This window comes from Falco peregrinus, chromosome 1 (assembly GCF_023634155.1).
Source record: "Falco peregrinus isolate bFalPer1 chromosome 1, bFalPer1.pri, whole genome shotgun sequence".
NCBI lineage: Eukaryota > Metazoa > Chordata > Aves > Falconiformes > Falconidae > Falco > Falco peregrinus.
In genome coordinates, this window is record NC_073721.1 from 95756036 (window position 1) to 95777202 (window position 21167).

Below are 21167 nucleotides of genomic sequence, written 5' to 3' on the forward strand. Positions count from 1 at the left end.
TTTATGTAATGACAAGCCAGAAGATGCCTTCCTGAAATCTGCCCATATGCAGATTTGCATTTGTGAAAATTTGTGATTTGCATTAATTCAAACGCAGGCTGCTGACATTCAGTTTCACAACAGTGCAGTCCAAACGCAGCCAAACCAATAATTCCTCACCCTAAGCGTGGTTTCCTCCTGTAGCTGTATCAGTCACTCTGACTTAGAAGACAGAATAGTAACGCCCTTTCCTGTATTTATCAACAATAAAGTGAACTATTTAAACTGAAAAAAACATACATGGAATTTCGCCAGGATCAAAGTAGACTCTGGTGTGATGAGGTGTGAAATAGAGCCTGGTCAAGCTATGGAGGAGATGGGTGATGCCCTTGCAATATTTGTTTGCACCAGGACTTCAGCAGCATTCCTCTGGCCTGGTTTTGGGCACCTCGGGAGGCAGACCTTCAGGCAGAGTCAGTGAAGGGAGAGGCTCATGCCCACAGCATCCCTTCCTGACACATCCTGGTCCATGGTGGTCGGGGGTGTCAGCTGTCACATGCCAACACCTCCTGTCCATGCCGCACTTCAGAGTTCACTGGTCAGTGTAGATGGAGGTGTTCAGAGATGCCAACACATTCAGAACAAAGTATCTCTCCAGAAATCTCAGAAATTTTGACTTTCTGTAAGCAGCAGATAGAGCTATGGTACCTGGGAACCATGTCTCTGAATTCCTATGGGACATAACCTTCTTGGAGACAAATCCAGGTCAACTAGATATGGAAAATCTAAAGGTTGCATTAACCTGCTTGGACAGCCCTAAGAAATAAAGCGCCCCATCCCTGTGTTGTGCCATAACAAATAATATCCCTGAGAAAGTCATGCCACTGCTGAGACCAACAGCTCAGCCGACCACTGAAAATGATCAGGCATCAACAGGAGTCAGCAACATCAGGAACCATAAATGCAGCCCATTTTGCAAGGCATGAAATTAAATACTTTTTAAGGATGAAAACTAAAATACCATCCCTCTGCTCTAAAATGAGCAGAGGGATCTCCTGCTGAAGCAGTGGTGTCCAGGCTGCCCCATAGAAAACAGGACTTGAGAACATCATTCACCTAAAGACTGTCATGTGCTTCCTGTTATCGTCAGCATCTACAGCTTCACATGCTCCCAAATGACACTGGAAGTAGCGTGGGCATTGTATTACTTACAGGCCACAGGTTGGAGACCCCTATTCTGAAATATTTTGCGCTTTCAGAGGCAGGTTTGCTTGGATTAAGAGTTTAATAATGGGGCATTTATTCACAGACATCTTATCATCAACAAAAGCTCTGGATGAAGCTTAGTTATTTCCCTGTTAACATGCTGCAACCCAAAAGCAGAATTAATAAATCAAATCGCTGGAGTGGGAAATCCTTTTTCTAGATGCAAGTGTACTCTCCTAACGTGGACCTCAAAACTAGAGACATGAGGAAAGAAGACAGGCACTGCTTGCTGAGCAGTTACCCTTCACAGGTAATGCACACAGTGCTCACTATCGGTTTTTGCAAAGACGGACTCATCTGTACAGATGACTCCACACACAGACGGGAAGCAGCATCACCTGCCCTGTGGTTGAAGAGGGTGATTCCATCGCCAGCAATGCACTGGGCAGGCTGCTCAAAAGCTGAAGGGGCTGAACACCTGGAAAACTCGCTAGCGATTCCATTTCCTTCACAAAAAGATTTCAGAGGACAATAAAGAAAGAAGTATGGTTAAACTGCATGTATATTGTCAACTGAGTCTTGGATACTAAGTTCCAGCATATCATACGTTACCCCGAGATAGCAGTCAATAAAAGAAAATTATCCAGAACACGAGCAAAGCGGAAGCTGCTCCTAACTTCTCAGCCTCCTGCCACCATTTAGAGCATGGCTGGGGTCACATCAAGAGCTGACAGGTTTGTCTACTGCGTATCAACAAGATGCTTGCTCACAACCTGGTTTTTTGCTATTCATGATGGCAACTGGCACATTCATGTAAGAAAGTAATTATTAAAGTATAAGAAAAATAGGAAAGCGACTATGACAGCAGATTGTATTAATTTTGCTGAGGAATTAGAGGAGATGGCTATTTTTTGTTCATTTACGGTGCTTTATCATAGCATTGTGAAGAGTTACTTAGCTTCCCAATGATATTTACAGATCTATTCACTTTCACTAGTCTTAACAGCTACCTGTAAACGTCAATGGGACCAAAATATGTTTCATACAGGATACAATTTCAACGATTTGTAGCATTTAAGACATCTACAAACTGAATTCAGCACTTCCCCAACTAATTGTGTTTACTTCATCAGCAATAATGCAAATTGTAAAGCAACTCCCAGTGCCATGTGCAGATGGCAATCAGGGATGCCAGCTGATCAGGGATGTATTGAGAGGCATATTATAATGAGAAAACCACTTTTCACACTTACTGTTAGCCATAATTTTCCTGCAACTCTATTACTACACAAAAAAAAACCCAAACCAACCCCTACTGAAAGTTACTGGTGTCTTGACACATGGTCCATTTTGAAGTGACTCCATACATAGCTTGGGGTTTTGGTTGTTTTGTGGTTTGGTTTTTTTGCTTTGCCTTTTTTTTAACTTCAGTTTTAGAAAAGGCACTGGTGCCTGAATTTGGAATTCCTTTTTCTGATCTTTTATGTTTTCATAAGTATCAGGGATTATATCCTTCTCAGCACTCTCCCCAATCTCACCAACCTCAAATCTGAAAAGTTTTGCTCCACAGACCAGACTATTTCTAAAAATCCCTGACCTCTCTTCCTTACTCGCTAAGGAGAACCCAAGTATAAATGAAGCCATCTTTCCTTCCATCAGAAGTTAAGCTACCAAAGGCTGGAAGCACCCAGCAGTCATAAAGATGTGCTTTTCCTATAAAAGCATACGAGCCTACCACAAACAGCACTGCACTCACAGCAGAGCTGCAGCTGTAGTAACAAAGCTGAGCTTTGTACCAGTACACTGGAACAATAAATAACTACAAACACATGGAAATACAGGTAAAAGTGCCTTTCAAAAGGGCAGTTGTGCTGGCACAGTGCTGTGGCTCAAGAGGTCACACCATTTTATGCACCTACTTGACAAAGCTGTTAAAGCAGAAGACTGTAGAAGTACTGCAGACTTGGCCAGAGGAAAAGGTCTTTTTTAAATAGAAAAAAAAAATATTCACAGAATCCTCACTAGCTTTGAGGGGAATTAGAAACTTCACTACTCTCTGTACTGTTGAAAAAGCTCCTTAAGTCAAGAAATGATATTCTGGTTTTCCTTACAGTAATTATAGAAGTACCCTGAATACTGCCTTGCTTCCAATTTATTAACAAGCTTTTAGTTGCGTGTTCAGGCAGTTCACACAAAAGAACTCCTCCATGCTCATGGCCAAAACACAACCATTCCTACGCTGTGTAACTGCTTTGTACAATGTTGTAGTTTAACTAGTTTAAGATAAAGCTGCTTTATGAAAAATAACACAGCCAAAACCCTACAATAAAATATATTGTGAAGCCTCTGTACTTGCAGCTCTTGCTTTGTAGATTATTCACCAAGGGACAACCAACAAACAGAAGTGAAGTGCCAAAGCCAAGAATACTGATCTTTCACTGTGCTATACTTACCCTGAGCAACCAATTCAACTGTGTACATTAAATAACAGATCAGTAACTTCAGAGGGCTGTTCTTAAAAATGTGAAGTGCATGTGACAGACTCCCAGGAACACTAACTGAATGTCCTCAGCCTGGTCATTAAAATATAAGGACTTCCATAACAGAATGAATGCCCAAGATTTACTATAGCTGAAAACTACTTCAATGAATTCACAGACTGAACAAGAATGGAAGAAGAAATGTGATCTGTAAAACTGGTACTCCCTTTAGGGCAGAACTAGGAACGCTGGCCAGAGAGCTAATAACCAGTTTGCATTTGGGCACTGACTCTTCTTGTCACACCAAGAGATTTCAGTTTTGCAAGTGCGACTGCAAACACAATTAAAAGATATGAAACGTGAAGCAAAATGGGAAGAAGGACTTTATCCACGAATATAATTTTTGCAGCATTCATCAAATGCACTGCAGCAGGAAATCCTGCAACATCAAGATGCGCTGAAAAACAGGAGAGCAAACTGATGCCTGTAACAATGTTCCTCACTATGTAGGGTGCAGAACCAGTACAGATCACATTATTTCTTAAGAAAACCAGACCCCAACTGTCCAGAAAACATACTGTAAGAATAGTGATCTAAACAATCTTACCGCCCTTCCCGTCAACAGGTTTTGATACTTTCATATCAAAGTTCTCTTGCACCTGCTGGCCTTTAAAGCGGTTGAGATGCTCCTGTTCTATTAAGTTACTTTCTTCTTCTTCCAGAGGTTGCCATGTACCATCAATAAACCACTGTCCACGCATTACAGGGATCTTTTCCGTTTCTGAAATCAAACACAATCAAGCACAAATCACAAACTGACAGTAGATAAGAAGGAAAGGGAATTCTGTTTGGTGTTCTGATGAAAAAGTTTCACACTCCCACTGCTGGGGATGCTAACAAGGTAACCACAAATACCTCGAGTAACACCACCAGCTCTTCCCATGGTGCTGAAATGTGTGGTGAAGGTAGTACTAATCTGCAAACACCTGAGCTAACACGGCCAAATCTTCAGGGTCAGGATGTGAGAGACGGACAGAAAGATGAAAATTCTGCAAAATTTGTTAAGGGTTAAGTTCTAACAACAGTCCAGCTTTATTGGGATGTACTGCTCTCTACCCAGTTACCTTGAATTTTCAAAAAATTAGGAACATTGTGAGACTCATGCTCCTCTATAAAGTTTGACTGATAACAACCACTGGTTTCAAAGTTACCGAAAGGATGCAGAATGAGGAGATACAAAACCACTCACCATTACCCTGCCTGCAGAGTCTTCTTTCCTTTGGGAACTGCACTTACAAAATCCAAGTTACAGATCAATTAGTAGAAAGGATGATTTTAAAGAAATCGTTAAGAGACATTAAAGGGCTTTTTTTATTAAAACAAGTTTTTCACCAAGGGCTGTTCTCTGTCACTGCCATTCTAGTTTCAATTTTGGCACTTCAATCGAGGAAACTGGGTGCTGTCCACGTGACAGAAGTCTCTCTGAAAAATGTATCCTGGTGCTTAATTCTTCATCAAACTGTGCTTGATACCCACAGTAACTACTGGACTGTAGGGAGCAAGAATTCTCTTTCTTATTCCCATTCTTGCAAGCAAGCTGAGACAGTAGTATCTAGTGTAGCTCAGCTCAGAATTTCTCCTCCTCCGCCTGGAAAATCAAGGAGAAATACTACATGTGCCTGTGCTCCACAAGCCTGTAAGACCCCAACCTCTGGCCTCATGGGGCCAGCAAAGATACAGGTCTGCTGAGACCCCAGAGCAGTTGGACCATGTATAGAGAGGACCAGCCAGATGCAAACGTCTCGTGTGTGTACAAACTAATGGCACAAGTTCTCCGAAGCAGGTAAGAACTCAGCCACAAAAGAAGAGGCTTAAAAAAGGAGATGGGGTAAAAAATAGGCTCTACGAGTCAAAGATCTGCTTCTACCTGGAAGGTGGAAAAAAAGCTGGTAAGGACAGCTTGGAAAAGAAACAATAGATGCAAAGAGACAGCAAATGAAAATCAGGTAAAAAACAAACAAGAAATAATAGAAAGCATGGAGATTTCAGAATTACTGAGCAAAGGAAGGGATTTATCTGATCTACCACCAGCCCAGTACAAGCGCAGCTGGGCAAGGGGACCTAGCCAAGGGCAGTGGTTTTTAGCCCGGTCACACCGCCCTGGTAGCACAGCTACTAGCTCAGGTCATGAAAGCACCTGCTTCACAGAGCACTGCACCACAACTGGGCACGTCCTGCTAAGCTTGATCGCGGTTCAAAAGTCTCTGCACTGCCCTTCGTGACAGACATGCCACTAGTGTTCACTGTGCCCATGGGCGCTAGTATATACCAGAAGTATTTTTTATATTAACTGCTTACAGATGAGAACTCCAAGCACCTGCATAATTTACTTGGAACCTCTAAACTATTTTGAATTCGTCACCTCTCAGATCACTGCACCTACAAGCTATGAATGTAAAAGGAAAATCCCCTTGCAATAAACTCCCCACAGGGCAAGTAACATTCAAAATGTTCGAAAGCCGATTCTGAATCCTTTCTGATAACAGATTTACAGGAACACACTATTTCCACAGTGCTAGAAATGATGATAAGCTCTTAAAACTACACCTTTGTAACAGGAGGGCACACTTGGGGGTGATGGCATCCTTCAGTTGGTCCTGCAGCAATCAGCAAGGAAAGATGAATATCCGGAAAGTTCACAGCAGGGAGGGAAGCAGATGCTGGAAGCAGATGATCTGGAGCAAGGAGCACAGATGACTACTGAACTCTCACAAGTGCTCACACTGGGACACATGCTCTCCCAGTTACCAAAGCATTCTCCTGACTGGGAATCCTGCAAGCAACCCCTCTATACACACGTGGCACAATACAGACTGAATTTTCCAGAACAATGGCTCCCAGCACTGCCAGTCTCTCTCATCCCAACTTCCCATAGATCCCAGGTTTCTCCAGCAGGCATCAGGCATGCTAGTCCACCCCTCCCAAGTCCCCCAGAGCACCATTCAAACTCTTTGATCCCTCCTGCATCCTCAGCTCTGCCTATATATAACACAGACAACTCGGGTCTTGTTGGCCTAATCAAAATGCAGACAGAAGTAGTGCAAGACCCAGTTCTGCCATTCAACTTCTGTTTGCACTGCTAAAATAGCTATTCCGGAGAGAAGCCAATTGTTATGCACTGAATTTCTAACATTCTGGATGTTGATGATCCATCAAATGAATAAAGAGGTTGGAGTGTTCAAAAGGCATGGTTAATGAATGAAAACTAATCCCAAATATCGGAAGAACAAAAGGTCTGAGTGGCTTTAGACTGCAGAAGTTAATAGTCACTACAAATTACATACAAAATTCAATTGTTTATGAAAATCTAAACTAACTTTGGAGTCCACACCCCATCAATGAGTATTTAGCTTTCATGGAACTAAAGTTAACCACGGCAGCATTAGTTGTCACTGTATACAGCACCTTCTCATCATGCACTTGTCTTAACTTTTTACATTTTACACCTGTCAGGTATCTGCATTTTTCCGTAAAGCTAATACACACAGATCCAGTTAGGCTGCCCTTACAAACAAAGCACTGTCTGTAGGGAGAACCAAAATACACATAATACATAAGTGCAGATAAAGGATCCCATTGTTGCTGAAGGAATGACACTACTATGTCAGATGTTAATCCTTGCTGGGAAAATCTGTAAGCAACTCCTTAATTCTTCACTAAGCATTCTGATGAGGCTCCATTCATTGAATACATTAAAAGATATTTTAAAAAAATATCATATGAATACTATTTTGTACTCCAAACTAAATGAATACAAGACACCTCTTTTTCAGTTCTGAAGGGCTTTAAGTTTTTCACATGGGAATTTCCACCTACAGATTTCTAAAATTCTAAGCATAAAGCACTAAAATAAACATTTTCAGGCTCTTTTTGCCTGAGGGAAACTTCCTCGTAGTGGTTCTTTACAAGAGTAGACTGTAACACTCAAGAGCAGCTCCCAAACATAAGATGGGCAGTGCCTTTTCCAGAAAGGCTCAGCCAGGAAAAACTGGCATGTTTGAAACAAGAAAAAAATTATTGTAAAATCTTTACAGGACAGTTTAGTTTGGGATAATCTAATATACCTGGCTCAGGGTCTGCATAGGATGTTTCTATGGAAATACAAATCACTTTCACATCCAAAGACAGATTATTATGGAGCTTTGTTTTCAGACTAAGGTTTTAAAACCTGAGTGAGGCAATTCTGTTTTCCACAGCTCAGTGGGGACCCAGGAGTTGCTTGGGGTTTTTTTTTTCATCTTCTCCTTTAAACTGCTGCATGCTATGTGTGCAGCCACAGCACCCTGAACTGCAAGCTTGTCTTATTTCACGTTGCCAGCTGGATGGCAGGTTTGATCACGGTGCTACTGGGAAACCTCCAGAGAAAACCACCTAGTTGAGGAAGCAAGTAAGTAACATTTCCTTCCATCAGAAGCAGTTTAGTTTTAAGAAAAGCGAACACTGTCTTTCAGAACCAAAATGATCAAATTTGTGATCACAGCTCACAAAGAACCATTTCACCTTCTCATCAGAGAGGAGGCTCGGTAAAGTGGGGAAGTACAACTTCCCATTAACATTTGTGTTTTTAAAACTGAACAACAATGGCTATAATATTAGAAGCATGTTAATGCTGGATTTCAGTCCAGGTCAAAGTCTAAGTCCAATCATAACGATGACGAGAACCTATTGGTGCTAAAAGTCACCAGCTTCAAAAGCAAGTGGCATTTCAGTTACGAAGAAAGAGAGGTATATTAATGGTAATTACACTGAATCTGCATTGGGTGGGGAAACGGTGTGACTGTAACACAAGAGGAGATTTTTCAGTATAATTTGTTGACTGTGGGAAAGAGTAAAGGCACACCTTCATGAACACAATCCCTGGGTTTAATCTTGGATATGTGCTATTGCTTAAAGGTATCTCTGTGATTCACCTACAGAACTTGATGGAAGCTATTACAGTAATCACCATTAAAAAGTGATGAACTAAAACCGCCATTTTAACACCCAATTTCACTCACTCCTGTCCATCTTCAACAAATTCATTCATATCTTGGATATTAAGACAGTTTTAGAAAGCTTAAACTACATTCTTTCAGTTATTTTTGTTTCATGGGAGAATCAAATACACTGATTTCTACATCATGTTGTAATTCAGCTTTTTTTTTTTTTTACCAGTATAGAATCCAGCTCTGTAATATGAAGTGCTATTTAACTTTGTCCCTACAATCCTGATCCCTAGAAAAGGATTTGCCTTGATTTCTTTACTGCCTTAAGTCTTATGCCATATAATCTGCAGTTGGCAGTGTTTCAGACTGAAAGATACCGATATATTTGACTGGTTATACACTTGCATGTTTTATTTGGACAAGAATTTCTAAATAAATTTGAATGGAACGGCAGGGATTATGAGCTGATGAAAGGCACTTCATTTTAATTAGTCGTACATATTTTACCGCTTTTAGAGGAAATTAGTTTAAGAGATCTAGACTGCAACAAAGGATTTATTTATTTTTACACAAAAAGGTCTTTTTTTCCTGAAAATCCAAAGAATAAAATACAAGTGCTGTAATTAATGGTGTGATGTGAGAACATGAACAATTTGCATTACGATAATCACCTAAATCCTATGAATAATAAAAATTAAGTTAAAATAAAAAAATATATGCAACATGTAGTATACATGCAGTAATTTATATACGTATACCTCAGCTACTCTTTTTTTGTGAAGATCTTTAAACTGTGTGATCACATCCAATATAAACTGCATGCAAAGGTTAACTAATCCATAGAACACAGTATGAAAAGTAGTGAGCAGAACTTGCCTTCATTTTCCTTCTTTTACTACTACATCAATGCTATCACTTGTTTCTTTCCACCACACTGCCTGAAACAGTGTACACCTGAATTTAAATATTGTACAGCTCAAACTGTGGCTCACATAACCCTCTTTCACCTTACTTGAATCAGAACCAAAATGCTGAAAACCTAAAATGATACAGAAATGGTAAGTAAAGGTTATTAAACAAGCAGCCAAAAGGAGGACTGTTTCGGAAAAACCAACACCGGCTAGCATGCAACCTGGAAGATAAACAAGATAGAATAAAATTATAAAAGAGCAAGATTCCAGTGAACTTCTGTTTCATTGCTTCAAAGCTGAGGTCCTGCTGAGATAGCAGGGTTAAGGTGCTTCTGGCACTACTCACTCATAATCTGAAGACACCTGTAATAATTTACCCACAAATCAGATCTAAAAATATAATATTCAAAGGCTCAGAAATTTAAATTAAAGGTAGTGTTTTGCTGAAGCTGACAATCCCAATTTCCCAGCTCCCCAAGCCCAAAGCCAAAAGGTTGAACAAGAAATACAAGCTCATAAAATGCAGCCAACTCTAGTTGCTTTTCAGTGTAGTAACTTGCCTTCCTTAAATTTGACTTCCTTACTACTACAGTTGCAAACAATTTGCAGTGCATGAGGATTACATCTGCACAAGTTGAACGTACTAGTGAGGCCACCATATGTGACATCTCAATCTGAAAGCTATTTAAATAATAAAGAAGTGCCCACACATTTACCAAGGATTTACCAAGGAAAAAAGAGTTTGGTGGTGTGGTGTTTGTTGGTTTTTTTTTTTTCTTTTTTTATTATTCCTCCCAAGGCCTGCTAAAAGTGCTGAAAAGTGCTGAACATCATCCTGGAGCACAGCACTCCTAGCAATTGTAATACACACAAGAACTTGGATCATTGACATAAGCCACTGAAGTAAATGCATTCCAGAATAACATGCAGGGTACTGTTGGAGACTTTGTAAGATTTTCTATCTGTTCCTATTTTAACTGGGCGAAAATCATACTTTGGGTATATTAACTACTGCTCTGCCTGTAAGACTTTTCACTAGTGCAAACACTGTTAATTATAAGGATGGGTATTACTCGACCATCAGCATGCCTCCTACCTACGCTGCAGCCATGGCCACTGCTGCCTCTACAGCCATAACGATTTGCAGATTCTACTTTTGCCAGTGCAAATGCACAGAGTGCAGTTTGCAGGACAAGAACTGTTCCTCTTACTTAAGTTCCTTGTGGTTAGGTTTGTAGAGTCTCGCAAAGGAAAAAAAAAAACCAAAAAACTCATGAGGACAGGAAGCCTTATTATGAGAACAAGTGGTTATAGAAACTCATCGTGAGACTGAAGATTCCTGTGTTTTATAGTCAGGGACTTGATCATGCATGCTGGGTGAACAAGCAGGTCTTATAATAAAATAGCCCCAAACTACAACTTCATTATTTCATGTTTGCTAGGTAACATAACTGACTTGTAGAGTTTCTTTTTTCCCCAATAACTTAATGCTCTACAGCTTTCTAGCTATTCCCTAACATATTATTTCAGAACAGAGTAGGTTTTGTGACATTCAAGTAAATGGAGCCACTCATTTAATCGCAGCCCTGGTGACCTTCCTTCATTTAACTACAAACACATGCAATCTGTTCTGCTCTTTCAAAAGGAACAACATAACCTGAAGAGGAGTTCAAGGGTGAAATCCCGGTCTCAGAAAACTAAAGAGAGCTACATGAATTTACAGATCCAGGCTTTTATTTTTTATTCAGTATCTGAGATGAAAAGAGATTTCATTCACCGAGCAGTAAAGATTATTATTTTGCTGGTCCATCAAATTGCTTTATTAAACCAATTTCAAAATTACAGGTGGAAGTTACTTTTGACTTTCACAGCCACTAAGCACATTAAGAGCAATCTGATTGGCATAGATGCGATTTTCTTCCCAGACTCTGATCTACAGAGCAGCTACACATGCGAGCCGCCGTGTTTGCTTCAACATTAGATGCAGCAAGGAACACGTGCTTTGCTCCACTGCGAGTGTGAATTGCCCCTGTTTTACCGAGACCACTTGAAGTATTCAAGCAACAACTTCTGTTTTTCTCCTGAACCACTTTTAATCAGTATACACTATGAACTGAGCAATCCCAAACAACAACAAAAGGCTGACCTTCGGGGCTGGTTCAAATGTCAAATGCTGAAGGAACCCCTCAAAAAGAGATTAATGCCCTCAAAGTCATCTCTCATCTCAATTGCTATGTATCACCCAAAAACACAGGGTGTATCATGTTTTTCAAGAAGGGTTTTTCTGGTTTTATAGTTTAATTAACATTTCTACAAGTGCTCTTTACACAGACCTGAACCCAATGGGCCAAGTCAAAATCCTAAAGCTCGCCTTACTAGCCACATCAATGATGAGCAGGCAACGCTCATCAAAAAAACTTCGGAGTGTTCAACCATGAAACAGGGCTACAGTTTTAAGTTTAGAGCTTTATTTTTTATTGGATTCTTATCAATTAAAATAGCTTGCCAAATTTCACTGCTAGTACTCTGAGGTGAAGCACTTCCACCAGCAGTATTTGCGGCTGGAGTCAACAAGCTGTAGGAGCTAGTCCCTTATCAGCTCTTTTCTCCCCAGAAAAACTTGCATTTTTTGAAACCGCATGAGATGAAAGCTAAACCGACCCACAAAAGAGCAACTGTGCCACATGACAAACATGTGAGTACCTCCTAAAAGGTAAGCACATGCTCAAATCCCATTGGAAGTCACGAGACTTTTGCACAATCACACGCTCTGCTCAGTGTGTGTGCTCTCCTGACAGGCGCTCGTCAATCAGTCTTTGTTAGCAAGCTCTCACCAGCACCGAGCAGCAGCGATCACCTACATACACTTTGAGCCAGTAGGTTCCTATACAGGAATATCTTAAAAAAAAAAAAAAAAAAAAGCAAGATTTTTCCTGTGCATACCTCAGACCTACCACTAATGAACAAGATGGAGATATTCAAGGGCACAATAACCTTTGCACAAAATCCCTTCTCCTTTGCAGGGATTTTTTTTCTCCACTCTCCTAACCTTGCTTCCTTTTTCTGTCTACTCCACCCCAACTCCAGATTCCCCTATACTTTCATCCCCAGATTTCACTTATTCCTTGACATTTTTTTACCCTGTCCCCCAGAAAACCACCATGATTTTAGTTTCTTTCACATTAAATATCACTGCCTGGGATCCCACTTGCACCTTGTATTCCCTTCACCCCAGCACTTGCTAACCATGCTATTTATAACACTTACAAACTCCTGAAGCTTCTGCTTTTCAGCTCCACACCAGGCACACTCTAGTGTGGCTTCAGCTGCTTGCAACCTGTTTGAGAACAGAACATACCACAAAAAGGTCACAAAAGCGACCTTTTCTCTGGCCAACACTCAAAACCACTACTTCTTATCTTCACTTTTTCAAGCCCTGCAGATATACCAGCAAAAGAACTGCTCATGCTTCTTATTTTAATTTCTTGCTTTTTTGCAAATTTTTTTCTTCCATCCAGTCCTTCTATTTACTAACCTATACAGTGTCAGCTCTTACAGATTGTCATGCTCCTCTTGGGGCAAAAAGGAACTGTGCCCAAGGTCTCTCTCTGCCTTCAGTACTTTTTTTTCCCTAGACGGCATCTCCCCCTGCCACAGTATGCGCAGAAATCCACCTGTCATCTATCCTCAACTTAGTTCCATCACCTCCAAATTAAATCCCATTCAATGTCTTTGATATTGCCACAGTCAAATTATTCAAGATGGAATTACATCAGAACAGAACTCCTGATCCTTCTCATCCCACAAACATTTTCTGCTTTCTCTGTTACAGTAGGTAACACCCTGTCCCCCAGAACTTGTAACCCAAGTATTCCCTGCATCTCTGCCTTACCTCCTGTTGGCCACATCTAGCAGCAACAAACGCTGGACCATATCAAAGGGCAAGCACATCTCACTTTCTAAGCTGACTCCATCTTAGCTACTCTGCTGTAGCTGACACCAGAGAGCAATTCTGTGATTCTGGTATCATTTACATAAGTAAGACAACAGATTAGTTTTGCTTAAATAATATTTGTAAGTCACAAACAAAAGCTGAGGACACAGAATAAACTTGCCCTCAAAGACACATCTGAGTGAAGCGCTGACATTTGCCACCTGTTCTTGTGAATGCATCCTAAATGCCACAAGCTCTCTCTCTACTGAAAGGAGGAAAAGTACCAGGGACCATAAATATAAACAGAACATACATAAACAACAACAACAAAAAGTGATGTGTGATTTAATACGCAGAGCACTGCAAACCTACACATTGTTTCATCTATGTGTGTGAAGCCTTCTAGTCAGGAAGGAGCTGGCCAAAACTAAGCTACCAGATATGTCTGGAAGGATAGTATGTTAAGAACAGAAGCAGAAAAGTAAAACCCAGGGCAGACTTTGAGTAGTAAAAGTAATGCCTTACCTTGCCATGTAATCTATCAGTATTTTATTTGAAAAAAAAACAACAACATACCTTGAGAGAAAAGCAAAGAAGACAGTATTCAGGAATTCAGTCTTTGATCGAAAGGTCCTTCACACAAAGGAAATTGTACCAACTGAGTTCAAAGACTGCCCAGCATACCAAAAGCAATGTTCTAAGCATGCTGTAAAGCAACTATCTTCTGCTGCTAAGTGTAGTCTAAAACAAATGCGAGCCACAAACATACTGATAAACTCCTGCTTCTAAGCCCCCAATTTTCATCTTGCCTCCTGAATCTGTTTTAACTATTTCTGTTTCAGAATACAAAACAAAACCCATAAACTAAGCACACAGACTCAGAAGAAATACCAGACATTGATTAAATCAGCCAGGCAAGTCTAGTGGGGCTTCAAGATGGATTTAGGGTTCCCAGTCTGTAGTGTCAGCATTCAAATTTATCCTGCCAGCTCTAGGAAAGGTGCAAGCACCCAAGCCTCTTGCACAAAGCAGATGGCAGAGAAGCACCTTACGACTCTGAAATGTAGTTTTAGTCTTGACAGTGCAGAAAGAACCACCAGCAGCTGAGGTACAAGTGGTTTCATATCTTACCGCTAACATCTACCTCCTACATCAAAACAAGCACATGATTTTAAAAAAAATCCACTAAGAAAACAGCCTTTTGTAATCATTTGGTGCCAAGTATCAATTATAGTCCAAGAATTCTCAGTAATCTTCCTGACTAAGTTCAGAGGGCGAATGACAATGCCCTGATGTTCATGTCTCATTTCACAAAAGCTCAACCTGCAGTGGCTTTTCACAGGGTGGTAGTGACTGCCTCTTCTTCCTGTTTACAAAGCAGCTCACAGGGAGCTTACAAAAGAAAACAGACAGTCTTGGATGTCTCTTCCAGTCCAAGTTTAAAGGCAGCTGAAACAGTTTTCAATAGCTGCCCAATTCCAGCCTGAGTGTACAAATTTTAAAATTAAGACCCAGTGATCCACTCTCTATTCACAGGTATTTTTCAGACTAAGATCAGTAAAGTATCTGCTACAGCAGATCTTATATCTTTGCTCAGGGGTGGTAATAGCAAACAATTTTTTTTTAAATACTACAAGAGGTATTCTACTTAATAGACTTCTGCAACTATTAGGTACAAAACCCATACATGTTGAAAAACAAACAAAACCCCAACCCTTACCAAATCCGTGTCTGAGAGCGGAGTATTTCATCCTTCCCTAAAAGTCAATGCTCCACAGACTCCCCAAATGGCTGTAGAAACACATATTTTTTTTCTTGCTTCTCTCCACATACAACCAGATTTTACAGAAGTCCTACTTCAATTTTAAGAACCACTGCTGCAAGACAGATGCCAGCCAAGATGATAGGCATCCCCAACACACAGTCAAAATTCAAACTGGAGAACATGCTGGGATGAAGATGACTACCTGGAGAGTGAAAGTGGATTGATTTGTAAGAAAACACAGGGAAATTGACAATGTAACCATCTAAAAGCAAGGGGAAAGCAAATACCAGACAGGGCAACAGCTGCCCAGGACAAACTCACAAGCCAAGGAACACAATAGAACCACCCAGAAGCCCACAGGCTGCAGATTTAACAGACTCATCCAGGACTTTGAAAACTAAACTGTGTAATCCTATAGAAAAATGATTGTGAAGCAGCCCTCTTCAACCAGGAGGGCAGAAAAGGTCTGGATAACTTAAGAAGATTCAAACAGAGGAACCTTGTATAAAATATCCCTCATTACATCCACTGAAGCCAAGAAGTAGCCCAACTCCAAGTTACTCACTTATCCAGGAGCCTATGCTAATAATTTTAGTCCTCTTGCGCCATCTTTGCTAGTTTTACAATATTCATTAAATAAATCCCAGAGGTCACAAGGTAAGGATAAAATTCTCAGTAATTACTCTGCTTAAATTGTAACTTAGTCTGATATTCCTGAAGTTACAAATGAACCTTGTGATGTGCTTAAGATGTCTAAAGATGCTAAGCAAAAAAATATTTCCGCACATGCCAAGCTACAATCAACATTCCCCTGTCATTAAGATGCCACAATAGCTGAAGAACTGTCAGCCCATTCAGGATTGGAGCTGTGATAGACAGCAGCCTTCTGGGAAGTACAGCACATACATGAAAAAGAACAACAAAAAAAGCAGTAACACCAAACATAAAAGCTTTTGACCTTCACTCTGAACTGAAAATGTGAATCAGCAAAACTGGATAGCAGTTTCTGTACTCTTTAACATGCATTTCAGCATATTTTAAGTCAGTTGTACTCCATTACACTTCATGCTTGTGTGATCAGAGAGCAAGATTCTCCTCCCTTACTTACTTCCTCTGCTAGTGCGAGATCTGGTTTGCTGCCACCGGCTCCCTCCCACACTACAGCAGACCAAGGTAGTAGCTACCCTTTGGATCCAAAATTACATGCACACTATCAAGTGGGAATAACTTGGTAATAACAGCTACACCAAGGCCTTCAAAAGCACAGATGTGACTGAATCCTTAGGATCTGACCTTGCTGTTTCCTCAGGTCTGGTCACAGCAGCTGGGAGCAGCTGGGAGAAAGGCAAGAGGGCCCATGTCCACAGAGAACAGAGGCAAGGAAATGTACAAGTGAAAGAGGAATTAAACCAGAAGACATGACAAGCCTTTGAAACACCAAAAGTTTATCTTCAGTCTTGCAAAGGAGTGGACTTGCTAATAAGAAAAGACTTGAGCATTCTCCTTAATCAGCTTTCTGAGGACTAGAAAACATCCCCGTCACTAAGTCTTCTCAGTGAGTTTATTTCTCCCCTGCCTAGCACTACTTCTGGTGCTAACCTCTGGGAATCTCTCCTTCCAAGCATCAGAAATCATCTCTGCACAGCATAGGTTGCCGTTTGAAACATCTGCTCCTCAGGCTTAATGAGACTGAGTCAGCTTCCAAAACGGACAAGGCACAGGGTCAAGAAATTAAACCTTTAAGCTGCTGACGAGTACAGCCTCTTGCTTCCATTATCAGGAGCAATCCTGCCTCACCTGACAGCTCCGCTCACTTGTTCCTCTCTCTCCCTGGGGCACAGTTACAAGAGGGATGGCAGCAGTTTCCTCATCCCTTGGATGACCTGCATCATCTCTTTCCAGTAACCACATGTTACTGAGTACCAGCCACAGGGGCTTCAGGGTGGTGACAGGGAGAACCACCTCTGCTTTTGGCTCAAGGAGCTGTGCCCAGCCTCCCCTAATTGAAAACACATGTGGACAGAGAAGTCTTCTTGTCCCTCGAGCTCACTGTCTGTCTGCTGGGGCAGGGATCTGAAAGACAAATTGGCACACTGCAAGTGAATTGTACCATGTGGTATTGTCGTTTATGGATCTCCCTTCTGGAAAGACTGTTATAAAGAAGAGGGAAAACAACAAAAAGCCCTAGTTTTCCTATCTGAGTCAGTTCTGCTGTTCCTCTGTGACTCCCACCTGAGTCTCACAAATATGCAGAGGAGACAAGAGAAACCCACCTGCCTGCCCCTCTCCCAAGTCTGTGTGTCTACTCCCTGACTACTCTGCATCTCTCACTCTGCTCATAACACTTTCCAACTGCATTCCTTCAAGGACAAGGGAAATAAGTCCTCAGGGCCAGAGGGTAAGCAGTGGCACAGCTTGTCTGCTCTACAAGAGCAGATGCTCTCTTGTCCAGCAAGACCCTGGGAGACATGCCCTGCAAATGAAGGGGCAGAAGAGCTGAGGTGTCATGCTCTTCTTTCATTACCCCAAGGTCTTCTCTCCTCCAGCAAAGGACACATGAATGGAAGGGGAAGGGTGGCAGATGGGGTACATCACCACCTTGTTTTGAAGTTGAGGGGGTAAAACAAATTCCCTTCTTTTGGAAGCCTAAGAAAGCCCGTGCACGTATCTGAGATGCCTGTTGCATCCCCTCGACAAGAAAGGGGGAGAAGTCCTATTTCAGGCCCCTTCCCAGTGGACAGGTGATGGGAAAGGGAAGATGAACTACAGTATCATCATTTTCCAAGGGGAGAGGACAAGGGTAGCAGAAGGGAAACCTGGCATCTGCTCTCTCTTCCATCGTTCCTTACTAAAGAAGAGGGATCAGAAGTGAGTGTCGCAGGGAGGCAGAGGACAAATAATTGCTGTTTCTACCCTGCTCCTTCTGAAGGACAGGTATATATTGAGGAAGGGCAAAAGTGCTGAAAGCAAACAGCCACCCTCACTCACACTTTGTTTTGGAAAAGGGAAGCATAACCAAGAAGGTTCTTAGTCCCATACCCTCCCACTTTCTCCTGCACATATCAAGAAATGAGAAGACACCCAGACCAACTATTCCCGTGTCTCTGGACACCAGGGGTGAATGCCCAGATCCCCATGTCTTGCAGGTGCATGCACACAGGGCAGTGAGGGACGGAAAGATGTCCAGTTCCCTTTGCAGCTGGAAGCCACCAAAGAGGTGCCCAGTGCACCCTTTGCCATGAACCTGCATGGGGGGTGAGGGGTACCCTGTGCCTCTCATCCTCTGGGGGGGTGTGGGGGTGGTCCAGTGCCCCCTCCCTCACATGCATGCCGAAGGACAGCCAGGCTCAGGCTGCTTCCTTTATGATTGTGCACAGGAGGGAGGAGGGGATGCCCAGTGCTGCATTTCACACCACTTGGAAGGGAGATTCCCAGTCCCTCCTGGCTCAGGTGTGTGTTGGAGATGTGCACCCAGGCTCCCCTCTCCCTGGAGAGCATTTTGCCCTGTACCCCTTACCCCGAGGCGTACACGGGCAGCAAGAGGTCAGTCCCCTCGGCCAGGTTTGCATGACAGGGCGCGTTCAGACCCCCGTTCACCCACCATGGTGCGCCGGGGGGCGTTAGGATGGGCTGCCCAGTGTCCCCACGGAGAGGGAAACCCGGCGCAGGGTCTCTGCACGCAGGGGATACCCAGAGTCCCTTGCCAGGAGAGCGGGAGCCATCCCAGCCTCCCCCCCCCCCGGTGGCCCCCTCCCCCGGTCTCAGTGCGAAGACACCGGGAGTCCCCGGCCAACCCCCCGGAGCAGGTGCACCGGCCACCCCCGACCAACCCCCCCCTCCCTCCCGGGGCAGGGGGGGCACCGGCCGGCACCGGCCACCCCCCGCCACCCCCACCCCCGGGGCAGGGGCACCGGCCATCCCCCGCCACCACCCCCCGGGGGCAAGGGCACCGGCCACCCTCCGCCACCACCCCACTCCCCGGGGCAGGGGCACCGGCCACCCTCAGCCACCCACCCCCCCTCCCGGGGCAGGGGCACCGGCCGACTCCCCGTCAGGGCCGGCAGCACTCACGGTTCCAGTAGACGGGATAGCTCTCCGCATTGGCCACGTCCACCTCGTAGAGCCCGCTCCGCACGCACACCGGCTCCACGGCCTCGCTGTCCCGCCGCTCGGCCGGGCCGCCGGCTCTGAGGGCGCGGTAGGCCAGCTCGATCCGCAGCGAGTCGTAGCCGATGAAGGGCTTCCAGGTTTTCCGGTCCTCCTGGTAGAACCACCGCACCTCCTCGGCGCCCAGCTCCCGCACCCCCTCATAGCGGGGCCGGCCACCGCCCGGCCGCCTCGTCTCGGGCAGCGCGGCGGCCGCCAGGGAGAAGCCGCTGCCGCCGCTCTCGCTGCTCGCCAGCCCCGCTCCCTCGCCCTCGCTGCCTTCGCCGTCCGTGTCCGTGGAGTAGCGCGGCGAGGCGCAGGACTCGGCCGAGGGGAAATCGCTGCCCGCGCCCGTGGAGTAGCGCAGCGAGGTGCCGGACTTGGCTGAGTGGAATTCGCCGCCCGCGCCCGCGGAGTAGCGCAGCGAGGTGCCGGACTCGGCCGAGTGGAAATCACCGTCGTCGCCGGCCTCGTCGCTCAGGCTGGGCTCCCGCCGCAGGGCGGCCGCCGCCTCCCGCTCCCCTTCAGAGGAGGAGGAGCGCTTCGGGGGGCGGCGGGGCGGGCCGGTGCGGGGGTGCTGCACGCCACGGCTCGCCGTCTCCGTCGCTTCCTCCTCGCCGCGGGTCGCCCGCTCGTAACCGCTGGCTTCGCCGGGCAGGTCCCAGGTGCCCGGCGGCGAGCGGGGCTCCGGGTAATCCATGCCGCTGAGGCGCCCGGCCCGCGGTGCCGCCTCAGCGCAACCGTCGCGCCTCCCGCCGCCCCTAACCGCCGCCGGCTCCGTCTGGGCGGGGGCGGCGCCACATCGTCACGCGCGACGCGACGCGGCCGGGGGCGGGGCGGCAGCACGCAGCCTGCGGGCCCGCGCGGGGAAGCGCAGGGGGCGGCCGCGGGGCGCGGCGGGGCGTGAGGCGCGGGGCGGCGTGAGGCGGCCTCGGCCAGCGCCCGCGGCCCCAGTTCTGCGGGTGAGGCGCCTCACAGTGCCGAAAGGCCTGTCCGTGTCAGAGGCACCCTCGGACGCTGCCTGCAGCCCCATCCGTGTGTGAGGCACCCTCAGACACGGCCTGCAGCCTCCTGTGCCGTGTGAGGCACCCTCAGACACCACCTGTGGCCCTGTCAGTGTGGGAGACACCCTCAACATTGTGAACAGCCCCAGTTCAGCGTGAGGCACGCTCAGACACAGCCAACACCCTCCGGTGCAGTGTGAGACACCCTCAGACACCACCTGTGGCCCTGTTTGTGTGTGAGACACCCTTAGCACTGTGAACAGCCCCGGTTCTGTGCGTGAGGCGCCCGCGAACACTGCCAACAGCCACAGTTCTGAGTGTGAGACACCCGCAAACACAGTCTACAGCCCCATCTTGTGCAAGACACCCTCAAACACAGCCTGAGCTCCAGTTGGGACAGACACCTGAAACTACAACCTGCATTGGTGACACCCCCTAAGCCCCAGCCTGCTGCCTCATGGATGCCTGCCAACGCAGCCTGAGGCACCCTGACATGCAGACTGGCACCCTGAAGCACAGCTGGAGGCCCAGCATGTGTGAGACACCCTAAAGCACAACCTGCAGCCTCACAGGCAGACAAGACACCCTGCAGCCTGGTGTGTGAGTGATGGGCACCCCCAGAAAACAATCCATGGCTTGGTGTGGTTGTGGCAGGCACTCTTAAAACAACCCTCTGTGCGGGTGGCCAACACCTCAGGATGCTCACTGATGTCCCATGTGGGTGACAGATGCTTTTAAAGCACATCTTGCACCCTTG

At 45.0% G+C, this 21167-nt stretch overlaps 1 protein-coding gene across 2 annotated transcripts in view; it reads right to left on the reverse strand.

The window, feature by feature from the left end:
* Positions 1-20213, reverse strand: part of DDHD1 (DDHD domain containing 1) — a 67973-nt gene extending 47760 nt beyond the window's left edge. The window contains exons 1-2 of one of the 2 annotated variants that reach the window (XM_055816790.1): positions 19332-20213; positions 4273-4446 (exon numbers count right to left, since the gene is read on the reverse strand). In XM_055816790.1, coding sequence (XP_055672765.1) covers positions 4273-4446; positions 19332-20106 — 949 coding nt within the window. In that variant the 5' untranslated portion in view covers positions 20107-20213. The remainder of the gene's footprint in view (positions 1-4272; positions 4447-19331) is intronic. The other variant, XM_055816795.1, reaches the window with a different exon arrangement.
* Positions 20214-21167: the final 954 nt, after the last annotated feature.